This window comes from Tripterygium wilfordii, chromosome 1 (assembly GCF_013401445.1).
Source record: "Tripterygium wilfordii isolate XIE 37 chromosome 1, ASM1340144v1, whole genome shotgun sequence".
In the NCBI taxonomy this organism is placed as follows: domain Eukaryota; kingdom Viridiplantae; phylum Streptophyta; class Magnoliopsida; order Celastrales; family Celastraceae; genus Tripterygium; species Tripterygium wilfordii.
In genome coordinates this window covers 2,177,715-2,191,220 of record NC_052232.1, presented here as the reverse complement: position 1 = coordinate 2,191,220, position 13,506 = coordinate 2,177,715, and the positions used below count along the sequence as shown (strand labels likewise).

Here is a 13,506-nt window from a genome sequence, read left to right as displayed (position 1 = left end):
TAAAAGATGCAAGGAAGAGAGGGCTCAACACAACACAAGATTCCAGATTTGGGTATCTGAATCTCAGTGTCTAATCATAGGTAACATATAACAAAGAAGCATTGAAAAATAGGGCAGGGACATAGTGACTTATAAAGCACAAGCATACTACTGATTTATGAACATTTACTTCTCCTTGCATTAAGAAAGAGTTGGAACAAAATAAGTACCACAACCTAGGACTAATCAGAGTAGCAGAAATGGGTTATTTCATCTCAGGCTTCACATCAAAGTGGTTCTATTATCATAGATTTATACTAAATGCATACGATTTACAGGGCTTCTTCCAGTTCATGCATTTGAGTTGTTTAAACAGGAAGAGTTGTGATGCCATGACTAGCCTCCTGTCTTGATTCTGCTGTTGATGTGTCTTCTTCTTCTCCTTCACCAGACATTTCTTCTAGAGATTTTCCTTTTGTTTCAGGCACCAAGAATGTGAAGAGCAGTCCAAAGAAGCTTATCACACCAAGGATTATCAGTACATTCCTTACTCCAATTGCATTTGCTGCGTACAGAAATCCGAAAGCACCCACAATTGCTCCTGCCTTGCCTGCTGCTGCTGATATGCCGTGGCATGTTGACCTTAATCTTGCTGGGAAAATTTCCGCTGGCACAACAAATGTGGTGGCATTTGGACCAAAATTGGAGAAGAAGAAGGTGAGTGAGTACATCACTACAAATCCAATGTGGTTTGCAGGTAGAGTCCAGTGGTGGTATGGAATGGCTAAAGCAAACAAGAATACTGTCATGAAGAAGAATCCCATCAATTGAATAGCAAACCTTCCCATCTTATCAATAAATGCAACTGTGAACCAATACCCAGGAACTGTGCTGCATAGAGCAATGAGAAATTGTGCTCTTGCAATCTTGAAAAGCTCTTCTAAGGCACTCATGGTTTTGGCCTTAGGAATCCAACCAATAGCAGAGAAAATGTCTTTTTGAAACAAATTCTGACTGTAGAAGGCAATATCCAACAAGAACCAAGTGGTGGTGGTTCCAAGCAAGTGAAGCCCATGCCGGCGAACAAATTGCTTTGTAAACAAGCCAAATTCACCCCCCTTATCTTGAACAATTGTCTCAACTTTCTCTTGTTCTGCTTCCAAATCAACCTGAAGCACTTTTGACATATCAGCTGCAGCCTGTTTAGCATTCTTCGCAACCAAGGCAGTGTAACGAGCAGTTTCAGGCATCTTCATTCGCCAGTAATATGTAAGTGCAGCCGGGATAGCACCAAACATCAAAATGATCCTCCATACATAATCAGCTTGCGGGACAGTGGATCCAATTGGATCAACCGCGTAAGCTGGGGCATTAAACCTGGTCTTGAATGCTGCAGAAACCACAATTGCAACCAACCCTCCAGCCAAAATCCCAAAACCTTGCATAGCGAAAACAGCAGCGATAAAGGCGCCTCGAGTCTTTTTATTGGCGTACTCGGACATGATTGTAGCCGAAAGTGGGTAGTCACCACCAATGCCGAAGCCAAGCCAGAATCGAAAGAAGCAAAGTGTGGCCATAACGGTAGAAGGACCGCTGCCAAAGGAGAGGCCAGAGGCAATTGAGCTAATAACCATGAGCATTAGTGTCAATCCATATACTTTCTTGCGCCCCATTTTATCGCCAAGCCAGCCAAAGAAGAGCTGGCCTGCAAGGGTGCCGCATAGGGCAACACCATTAACAGCAGCTGCAACATTGTCAGGCAATACACCAGGTTTGCCAGAGCCTTCCTCGTGGTAATATATACGGCCGAGTAACTTCGTGACCAGTGAGATGCAAAAGAGATCATATGAATCAGTGAAAAATCCCATGCCAGCAATCACAATTGCTGTGAAATGATACCATTGTGTTTTGGCAACATCAAGTGCACCGAGCACCTGCAATTGCTCTCTAGCCATCCTCCTCAATTTCCCTGAAAAATATTGAACACAGAAGATTAGCAAGACTATGTATTTGTAACGAGTGACCAATTGACTCAGTCACGTTGAACTATTAGACTCGTGATGATGTGAACAAAATACAAAACATGAACAGGTAACAACCAAAAACAAAAAGAGAGTTTGTTTCTTTCCCCAGAGTTGTTTGTGTGTGAGCACACACCACATGACTAAGATCCAATTATAAATTATTGTGACGACAACTGATAGAAACTTGAAAAGGACCAAGAACCCGGCAAAAAAGTACAATAAGAAAGAAGCCTACAATAAAAAGAAATAACATCAAAGGTGAGTAGGTTGTTTCTTGTTATTCTATTAATCAACCTAAGGCTTGATAGGACTTCTCTCAGGCAAACAAACAAACAGATGGAGAACTAAGTAAACAAACAGGTAGGCCAATGAACAATTGACATAGAAAACCAATTACAAATCGTTCAAAACAGAGTACTAAGAAAAGCTTGAGAAAATCAAAAACAAGATTCATCTTCCACCATCACCCATTAATGCAAAGAAACTCTTAATTCACAGTATATAGTTATAGATGTCTAACTTTTTGACATATAGTAAACTACGAAATTCAGAACACAGATTAAGAACATAAACAAGCAAGCATTCAAGGGATTAATCAAATACACTGACTTCACTGTAGCGAACCAGAAACAAAACCCAAAAACCATGAGCAAAGGAAGAATAAAATACAATAGCATACGCACCACCGATTGAGAAGAACTAAGTAGTAATCACGAGGGATTGAGAAGAAATTTGCAATGCGAGTGTGTGTTTAAGCTTAACGATGCTAGCAGAAGTCTTTAGTATTTATAGATAGAGAGGAAGCAGTGTTGAGATAGGAGTTGGTTACGTCTTTTGCTGCAAGGGACTCTCTCCTTCTCCAACTAGATTTGGCCTCTTAACTATTTTTGTGGGATTCTTTGATTTTACACAAAAGTATATTCCCTGGTTCATACCAAACACATTTATACTACCGAACACAACTGATTCCATTGCCGTGCAATTCCATTTCCATATCATTTTCCTAATCATTCATGTCACGCTCTATTAACTCCCAAATATTTGGATTTCTCTATTCTTTTAAGTATATATATATAAGTGTATATATATATTTGCGTAACTCATAGGGTATAGAAGGAATTCTCCTATGCGGTCATATTGTTTTTCAACATTCACAAGAAATTATCCGCATTTTAGGCCCGCATGTGAGAATTTCTTATAGGGTAACATGGCAAACTTTGAGTTCTCTAGTTGATTTCAACCAACTCGTCATAATTGATGGGGCTCTAGTATTGGACTCACACCAGATGGGGTATCTATAGTGGGAACTGAAAGCAATTTTTCATCTCGCCATTCAATCTGTTTTTTTTTTCTTTAATTTAAAAAAACAACGTGAATTCTACACGTTGAAACAAATCAGATGGTGAGACACAAAACTACATGTTTTCACTGTCAATACCCCAAATTGGACTCACACAACAACATTGACTCTGTAAGTAAGTCTAGTCCATGACTTGCCATCAAAACCTACCCTCCTAACAATTACATATTCATCATTTGTAGCCAAAATTTAAATCAACAAAATAGATTTGAACTTTTAATTAGAGATAATCAACTTCAAACGAAAATATCCTCAAGATGTAAATTTTTTTTTTAATAACCAAGGTTTACAACAATTGGGGGAAGAGGGATTTGAATTTTGAACCCAATCCGGAATAGGATTAATTCGAGCCTCGAATGATTTGATTTTACTGTATTTAAAATTAGCAAAGTATACTTATATTAATTTTTAATTAGTTAGCTAATTATTTATTTTATTTTTCCTTAAACTTTTTTAAATATTTATGAATCTGTTCACTCTCTCCGAGTGTTAAGCAAATATCACAAAGTAACGTCATGAGTCAATTGTGGATGCTAACTAGAAAATATATTTTCAACTAACTCAATCACCAAAAATTAGTATTAAATAAAGAGTGAATATGAGTGTTAGAATTTTATTAGTTCAATTTCAATATTACCCTTTTTCCTTTCAAAAAATAAAAATAAGAGTAAAATAATTTTTTGCATATTAAAACTCATTTTCCCTTGTGAATGAGAATAGCCACAAGGGAGAATAGAAGGTGTAATGAGTTTGAGATTTCACCCTCTTAAAATCAACCAAATAAGATAATGGGTAATTGTTACTCTCATTCCATCCTCAAAATGCCAACCAAATACCCCCTCTGTTGTACCTAATTTGTTGTGGATGGATTTGGCGGTTCCGCAATTCTCTAGAGTTTACAATTCACATATAATGATAGAGAAAAATTCAGACAAGTTTTAAAAATTGAAAAACAACAATGTAGTGTGTGATGTGACACACCTACCAAACCATTGAATTTCAATTATAAACTTTACAATTTTAAACGAATTGTGGAGCTCCTAATCCGTTGTAGATATAGTCAATATGTTACATTCATTCTGTAGGGCCAAAAATTAAGTTCAAAAGTGATTTATTCCCCACTTCACTTGAATGATAAAAATATATATGACATACGCCATAACTCATAAATATGATTTTAATTTTTCTTCTCCACTTTGTCATCATGACTACATATATACATGTGAATAAGTGAGGTTTAATTTTAAGTGGGAACTTATTGGTTTTCAATCATTATACACATTTGCGAGTCATTTTCTTTTTCCTTGTCCAAACTTGTATAGGAGACTCCAAAGGGGGTGAAGTTCTTGGCACAAACAATTGGATCTGTCATAATAGATAGAATGACCAGACTTGTATTTCAAAACTATTGGATATTTCTTTATCCTTATTTATTGACTTAGAAAGTGTTGGTATGGTCAGCCCATTTTGGAATAATAGCCTTCAATTTTTGACCCATTTCAATGTCAAAGATCACCTGCTTTTGTCGAAATTGATAACCTATTTGAAAGTATTACCCTATATATATGTTTTTTTTATCAATCTTGCAGCCATGGACTCTTCTTTAAGATTAGAATGGTGTCAATTTCATCATTCAATTATTTGAAATTGATTCGATTAGTGTCATTTGGGTTAAATTTCAACAAAGACCATTTAAGGTCCTAAATGATGGAATTTTGCGAAATCAAGGTGGGGTTAGGGGCCACAAGCATCTACGTCTACTCAGCATGTCGTTTCGTTTCAACTAGTAGCATTTTGTCGAATTATGACAATGTGACAATTTTCAATACTACTAACCTATTTTATTGTAAATAAAGCAAACATAGCAAATTAGTAGGGCTCCACATCGGACCAGCCCGGAAATATGAGGCCAGGGCCCGATTTTGAGAATCGGGCTTGGCTCTCAAAATGAGGCCCGGGCCTCGAGTCTTTGGGTTAGGCTGGGCTTGACTTTTTGACTATATAATATTTATACATGTATTTTTTTTTTTGAGGAAAATGTATTATATATATAGATATGTGTAATATATATGTATTATATATATGTATATGAATTATGTATATATATACACATACATTGCAATAATATATATATATATATATATATATATATATATATATATGCAGATAGTGCATGCACTGTCTACATACATATATATATAATATATGTAAATATATACATATTATATATATATATATATATATATATATATATATATATATATAATTATGTTGTCTAGTAGGTTTGGGCCAGGCCGAACCCAGCCCCAGAAATGGAGCCCAGGCCCGGTCTAATTTTGGGCCGGGTTTAGGCCCCCGGATCAGATGGTGACCCCTACAAACTAGTCTTATCTTAGATTGCCGCATCTTGCAAAACTGTATCAAACGGAAGTCTCAGTTTTTTTTTTGAAAAGATCATAGACCTGATTGTATTAAGTTACTCAACAAATTGAATAAATGAGGCTCATAGGCACTCGGGGCTACCATAAAGATGAAATACAATCTATACGACTAAAAAAAGAACAAATTAAGAAAATGCAAACACTAAAACGGATATCGTCGGACATTGCTGGACAACACCGTATTACACCAGACACTGCCGAACAACTGCTGAATAAGTCCGACTCTATCGGTCTACGCCGGGTAACAAAAACTAAATAGAAAAAAAAACACACACACACAGAGATTGTAACTTGGATCTACAAGAGATGCCAAACTCCCTCAAATCTGAAAATCTTATCATTAAAAATTCAAATATATGTCGCCGGAGCACACCGAAAACACCAATTATTGAAGATCCACGACAGATGGAGGAGATCGAAATTTGGAGAAAAGCAACCTGTAAAATTGTTATTCAAACACGAAAACATAACAAAATTAAACAGATCTAGGTGGAGAAAGGGTAGATCTAACCCATGGGAGAAGAGGAGAAAGAAAGAAAGGTTTGGGAGAGGAGGAGAAGAGGGGAGAGGAGAGGCAGGGAAAAGGAGGGAGGAGGGGGGGGGGTGAGAGGCAAGGAAAGAAAGTGGGGTAGGAGAGGCGGGGGAGAAGGAAGAGGAGGGGTAGAGTGGGGAGGGGGGCGGGGAGACTCTCCCAAAGTTTTTCAAACGATAGGTTTTTTTCAAAGGAAGTCTCTTTTATTCAGTCATATAATGCACATTACATGTAGGCAGCTACATAGTTCTTCAAAGGATACAAGTTGAAAATCAAGGAATTACATGTATCTGAGACTTCAGTAGAAACACATATGTAGTGGTCATAATTATTACAAGAACCAAGATCATAAAACAAAATACATGACAAGAATGAAAATCAAGCACACCATATCATTTTGTGATTTCCATTTCCCAAATCAATTGGAACCAACTGTCCTTGCATAAGCATCCTCACCATTCTCTTCCTCATTTTCTCCTGACATTTCCTCCAGAGATTTTCCCATCGGTTCTGGCACCAGAAAAGTGAACAGCATGCCCAAGAAATTTATCACACCAAGTACAAGAAGTGAATTCTTGATACCAATACCAGTAGGGTAATCTTTATCAGTCTTAGTTGAATCTGTGCTTTGTGCTGCATACAAGAAACCAAATGCACCAACAATCGCACCGGCTTTTCCCGCGGCCGCTGAGATTCCATGACAAGTTGATCTTAGCCTTGCAGGGAATATTTCTGCTGGAACAACAAATGTTGTCGCATTGGGTCCGAAATTGGCAAAGAAAAATGTCAGTGAGTACATAACAACAAACCCAATTCTGTTAGGCTCTAAAGTCCAGTGATGATATGGTATTGCAAGAGCAAACATGAAAACTGTCATGAAGAAGAAACCCATCAATTGAATCGCGAATCGCCCCATATAATCAATAAATGCCACCGTAAACCAATATCCCGGCACGGTACTGCAGAGTGCAATCAGTGTTTGTGCTCTTGCAATTCTGTACACCTCATGAACTGCATTCATCGTTGCCGCTGGTGGAATCCATTGGATTGCAGTGAAGATATCTTTTTGGAACAAATTTTGGGAATAGAATGCAATATCTAATAAAAACCAAGTACTGGTAGTTCCAAGCAAGTGAAAGCCGTGTCGCCTTGCGAATTCCTTACTGAACAAGCCAAAAGAATTTGCGGGCTCTCTAGCTAATTTTTTAACCTTCTCCTCTTCTGCTTCAAGATTAACATTCAACACTTTAGACATGTCTGCGGCAGCCTGTTTTGCGTTCTTGGCTACTAAGGCCGTGTAACGAGCAGTCTCGGGCATCTTCATACGCCAATAGAAAGTAAGCGCAGCAGGTAGTGCACCAAACATCAAGATTATGCGCCAAATATAGTCAGCTTCAGGCACAGTTGAGGCTTTTGCATTATCACTATAAGCAGGGGCCTCGAATTTGTGATCAAATATATCTGACACAATAAGAGCAACAATCCCTCCAGTCAAAATCCCAAATCCTTGCATTGCAAACACCGCAGCAATGAATGCGCCCCGAGTCCTTTTGTTTGCATATTCAGACATAATCGTAGCAGAAAGAGGGTAATCGCCACCGATACCAAACCCAAGCCAGAACCTGAAGAAACATAGAGTGGTCATAACACCCTTTGCAGAATCCCCAAACGAAAGACCGGATGCAATAGAACAAACAATCATTAGAATCAGAGTGATTCCGTAGACTTTTTTACGACCAAGTTTGTCTCCAAGCCATCCAAAGAAGAGCTGTCCAGCTAAAGTTCCACATAGTGCCACACCATTAACTGCAGCAGCAACGCTGGGAGGCAGAGAGCCTGGCTTTTTTGCACCTTCGCTGTAGTAGTATATGCGTCCCAATAGTTTGGTGACTAGTGATATGGAGAAGAGATCATAAGCATCAGTGAAGAACCCCATTCCTGCAATCACAATTGCAGTGAAATGGAACAACTGGGTCTTTGCAACATCGAGTGCATTAAGCACTCCCAATTGCCCTGCCATGGCTTGATCGGTCTCAAAATTTCTCCACCAGTACTAACTACGGGATTCTCCTGTACATAGTTACAATTGAGAGATGTTACTTATTGAAAAAACTGAATCATAATATGAGTGTACATATATATATATGTACTGTGTAAATCCGAAAGGCAACAATGATTCATAAAGTGGTAGTGATGATATTGCTCTAAGAATTCAGTTCCAAAAAGGATGGAACTTGTCAGGCTCCATAAAAGTTCCTCAAAAAAGGAAAGACAGACAAGAGCGAACTGAAAAAGGAGGCTCACCTGGAGGAGACAATGAGGAGGAGATTGTATTTGAGACTTGAGAGAGAATGGCCACCTATTTATATCAATCAAATCCTTACAAAGTATAAGAACCTGGTTGGTTATCTAATCGCATATGTCTCTTGCCTAAGATTGATTTTGATTGTCGATTTCTCTATTTTTTGCATTAGTTATTGGCTAATCGTATTGATCGTAAACGTCTTGGACTATTTGCCGAACTATATATGCTTCCTTCCGACATTATCTATGAATACTTTTCTTCATAAGTTTGTATCATTAATTGGCTAAACAAGAGCTGCATAGATATTTAAGATGGATATACTAGTTTGGATATAGGTCCATGGAGAAAATTGGGATAGTGCCAACCCACATCTGAATGTGGTTACAATTCCTAAACTTGCTACGGTATAAACCATCTATTTATTCCTATATCCAAAATCAAGTCATCATAATCATCGTCAGTTAAGTTTTAAGTTTCATTAAGCACAGGCTGTATTTGGATTGGATTGTCTCATATGGTAATCAATCATTGTTTGTACATCATGTTAAGCTGCATGGTTCTTCTTGTCTTTCTCCGAAGTATTTAGACCCAGAAAACGCATCATTTGTATGAGAGAAGTGTTAAATAATGGCTCAGATTAGAAGTTATACTTAACACTTAAAAACTCTAGGAAATGGGAAGTTGTGCGAGAGACGAGAGAGGAGCTTAGCGTACCAGTCAACTGAGGTGAAGGATCGAGTTTAACACAAGAGGGGGGTGAATTGTGTCCCCAATTTCCAATTGGAATCCCTTTTTCAATTTAAACAAATTAATGACAATTAACAAGTAGCACACAAATTTGGACTCTAATGATTATCCTAATCAATATTCAATTCAATGCAAGATGCGACACAATATAGTGAATGATCAAATATCAAATAATCAAGAATTGCACAAAACAGATTTTCAAACAACACACTGCGCACAGATTTTCAACTCAGATTTCACCTATCAAATGATGTCGAAATGCAACGAAGTTTTATATGCAATGTCACAACACCTTAAGAAACACTATATCAAAATTTCAGATCAAAACTCAAAGTTTAAGGCAGCCTGCTAATCTCGGACAGATTAGGGTTTTGAAAATCCTGCAGTTTGAAACAAGTAGTAAATAGAAACAAGTAAACAAAGAAATCAACACAACGATTTATAGTAGTTCGGAGACCCTTCTCCTACGTCTACTATCTAGATTCACCAACCTAGGATTTTCCCAACTCCACTAAGGTGTGGTTTTAAAAGACCCACAAAACTCCTTACACCAAGGGTTTCTAAGAACTCCCTTAAACTTCAATGTTTGCAATTTGCCCTAACAAAGGGACTTTCTCAATGGGGTTTTCAGCCAAGGTTCTCACAGCTAGCACTAAGCTATTTAAGTGAAGAATTTTCAATAACAACAATCACACACTCACGGGTGGGATTTACAAGTAGGTAAGGTGAGGTGAATTTTGGGAGAAGTAACACCTTGAGCTTAAGTGGAAGCACCCTCTCTTTGCAGCAGCAAAATAGTGAGAAGGCCTTGAGTAGTGGCTTAGGAAAAAGCTGGGATTTCAGTAGACAATGGATGCTTGAATGCTTGAAAGCTTTGAACAAATTTCTCTCTTGATTGCAAATGCTTCTCCAAGTTGAATGAAAGAGAAGACCCCTCTTTTGTGTCAATGCTCTCCCATGCTTGAAGCCATTGGATCAAACTTCAAGAGTTGATCTTTACCATTCATTGCAGCTCTTAATCTTGGCCATTGATGATTTGAACAAACAAATCTCCACCATAGAGCATATAGACGTTGGAAGCTTGAGAGAAAAGGTAGAACCTTTCTTCCATAAGTGTTGTCACAAGCACAATCCTTGGATCAATGTATGTCTTCAAATCTTGACCATTCAAACTCTCTTTAATTCTCAGCCATGGATGCACATTGTACTATGCCATCTTGTCCCTTCATTTTGGCTCCAAGACTTCAAAAGTGAATCCTTGGCAAGGGCCTTGTTGGTTGCACCAAACTTATCTTCTTGGTAGCACAAGTCTTGAATGAAGAAACCAAACAAAGAATATACCACTTCTAATAGAGGGTACAAGGCTTGTCCCACATGTTTGTATATTTTTGGTAAAAGCCTTGATTCAATGCTTCAGATGATCGGGTCCAATTTGTCACACACTTAACATAGCTGCACTCTTCATTTGTTAAATATCAGATGTATCTCCCATGAAAACCATAACCAATAGCCTCAATGCTGGATTCATTCAACTTGATCAAATGCCTTAGTGGAAAGTTGGTAAAAATAGGATTTTTCATAGTTTCCTAGAGCTCCAAGCTCATTCTTAGAAACCGGACTTCAAATCTCTTGAACATACTGAATTCTGAGTTATATGAGACCACAGAGATGATTAACCTCCAAGGAAATAGGAGGTAGAACTCCCCAATTGCATGTAACCTCAAAGAGCTTCATATAAAGCGCATAGGTTAATTATATTAGAAAAACAATCCAGAAAACTCATATTACTGCATGATAAATCATTTTTTACATATTAGAATGTCCATATAAAATTTCATAACCATTGGAAATCGTTTGGTCACTCAACCAAGCAAATAAGTCACTAATAGTGAAACCGATAAATTCTAAGTGTAAATTCAATGTCATTTTGCAAACTCAGTGTAAATGACCTTTTCTCTTGAACTTTACTAAGTCAAATATGTTTATAGTGATGAAACTAAGGGGCACACGAAATTTCATTTAAATTGGAGTTCATTTGGTTTACCACGTTCACAAAGAACACATATGCACAAAATTAGGTAAAACCTAATTTTGGCGGAATTTAAGCATATGACCAAATATATATGTGATGCACTTAATTTCTCATGATTATAGTCCTAGAACATTTATTAGACCTTCATGTGCATGTGGTTCAAGTTTGAAGTCATTTGGATCTAAGTTGGTTAAGATATGATAATTGAAAAATTAATACTCTTAACTTAGTCAATTCTAGTTCATTTGCAATTCTGAATTTTCAGCAATATATCAAGCATGACTAAATGTCAAATTCACATAGTATTAGGCAAAAGCCTCACTTCAACGATATATTCTTGTAAAGTAATCAATAAGATATATTCATTTAAATTCAATTCACATAAATCAAATATTACTTTAATGTTTGATTATCATTTACAAATGATTTAATATCATCAAAATTAGAGATGTAGAACCATAGGTCCAACATGAGGAACCTATTTCACAACAATAAATTGGATCTTTACTTATATACCACTTAATTGGGTTATGCCAATCCGATATGAGACTACAAGTCTTGACACTCTTGGCCCGCACTTATGGGCTTGATTATGCAAGGCTCAACAAGTAGACACAGGTAGAGATCATGTCCAAATGAACTGAGTCTTTGCTCAGATACCATGTTAGAAAATTCAGCCCTGAACACATCGAATTGAAATTGACTACTTTGGGCCATAATAATTAATCATTATGGGGGAATTGTCATGTAATTCCTATGACGTCTACATATATTAATATTCAAATTAATAGATGGCAATGACTACTTGAGTGAAGAAGAACATCAAATGTGAAAATGGACCAAGATAAAAAAGAGTTTATTATTGACAAAGACAAAGACAACCTAGTTGTCAACGTGCCTTAATCTAACTGCCCAAGCCCCCATTTGTCGTTGGATTATTACGAGCCCTGTATTGTGTCCGGACATTGGACTTGGTGTAATGCAAAGAAACTTATGGAGATCTTGCTGCTTTATGCATTTCTATCTTCTAAGGACACCATCGACGAATCTCGTAGGGAAGGTCAAGAGAGCAAATTCCAATTTGGTTGGCCAAGTGAAGTTAATTTACACAAGTCAAAAAAAAAGGGAAATATACCCAATAATTTATGTCTCCAAAGAAAGTGGTCCATTGCAGAATCAAGTTCTTCTACTGGAGTCTGTTCAATGGTGATACTTTTTTAGTGCAATAGTGAAAAAGCAAAATGCTTCAATGGACAAGTGAGAGCAGACAGCAGCTGCAATTGTTTTTGGCTCTTCCCACATATATATTCCTTTCTTAACAACAAATCCTAATTAGGGATCCGCCCCCGCCCCGCACCTCCAGGCGGTGCCCCGCGCCCTCCATGTCGGGGCCACTTTTACGCCCCATTCCCACCCCGTGGATCCCCGCTCCCTCCTCTATGCAACATCTTTGAAAATTGTAAAATTAAATATTGTAAAATTAAATTGCACATCCTAGGTGGAAGAATAATGAACTAACCAACAAACCAAAGCTACTTTCATGTTACATTTGCCAACTAATTAAATTATTATCTTTACATACCACCTATGATATTTTTAACACAATTAAATAATTTTAGTTTTACTTAATGGGTACTGATTTTAAATTTTATATCACACACATCTATAGTTTTAAATTGTTTAATTTTATACTTTATTTTATAAAATTTTAGGGTTTTAAGAGTTTATCAACATTTATGAGTAGAGGGTCATATTATAGCTTTAGGGTTTAGTGCTTAGGTTTAGGGTTTAAGGCCTTTAGGGTTTAGGGCCTTTAGGGTTTAGGGGTTTAGGGTCTTTAAGGTTTTGGAGTTTAGGGTTTAAGGCCTTTAGGGTCTTTAGGGTTTTGGGGTTTAGGGTCTTTAGGGTTTAGGGCCTTTAGAGTTTTGAAGATTAGGATTTAGGAGTATAGGGTTATATTTAACTTAAGATTTAGGGTCCTACATTTTTATCAAGATCTATTTAATTGACTTGGAATAGAGACTAGAGAGTCATATTTAACTTAGGGTTTAAGGTAAGTTTTTATCAACATTTATTCAATCTAATT

At 37.2% G+C, this 13,506-nt stretch overlaps 2 protein-coding genes across 2 annotated transcripts; both read right to left on the bottom strand.

Moving 5' to 3' along the window:
• Nucleotides 1-62: 62 nt before the first annotated feature.
• On the bottom strand, nt 63-2,898 carry LOC119994980 (inorganic phosphate transporter 1-4-like). The gene is made up of 2 exons (XM_038841323.1): nt 2,687-2,898; nt 63-1,948 (listed from the first exon to the last, which is right to left on the bottom strand). Exon 2 carries the CDS (start codon nt 1,932-1,934, stop codon nt 348-350), a length of 1,587 nt encoding a protein of 528 aa, XP_038697251.1. The 5' UTR covers nt 1,935-1,948; nt 2,687-2,898; the 3' UTR covers nt 63-347.
• Nucleotides 2,899-6,543: 3,645 nt separating this feature from the next.
• On the bottom strand, nt 6,544-8,369 carry LOC120002365 (probable inorganic phosphate transporter 1-3). Its single transcript, XM_038851103.1, has one exon. It carries the CDS (start codon nt 8,354-8,356, stop codon nt 6,755-6,757), a length of 1,602 nt encoding a protein of 533 aa, XP_038707031.1. The 5' UTR covers nt 8,357-8,369; the 3' UTR covers nt 6,544-6,754.
• Nucleotides 8,370-13,506: the final 5,137 nt, after the last annotated feature.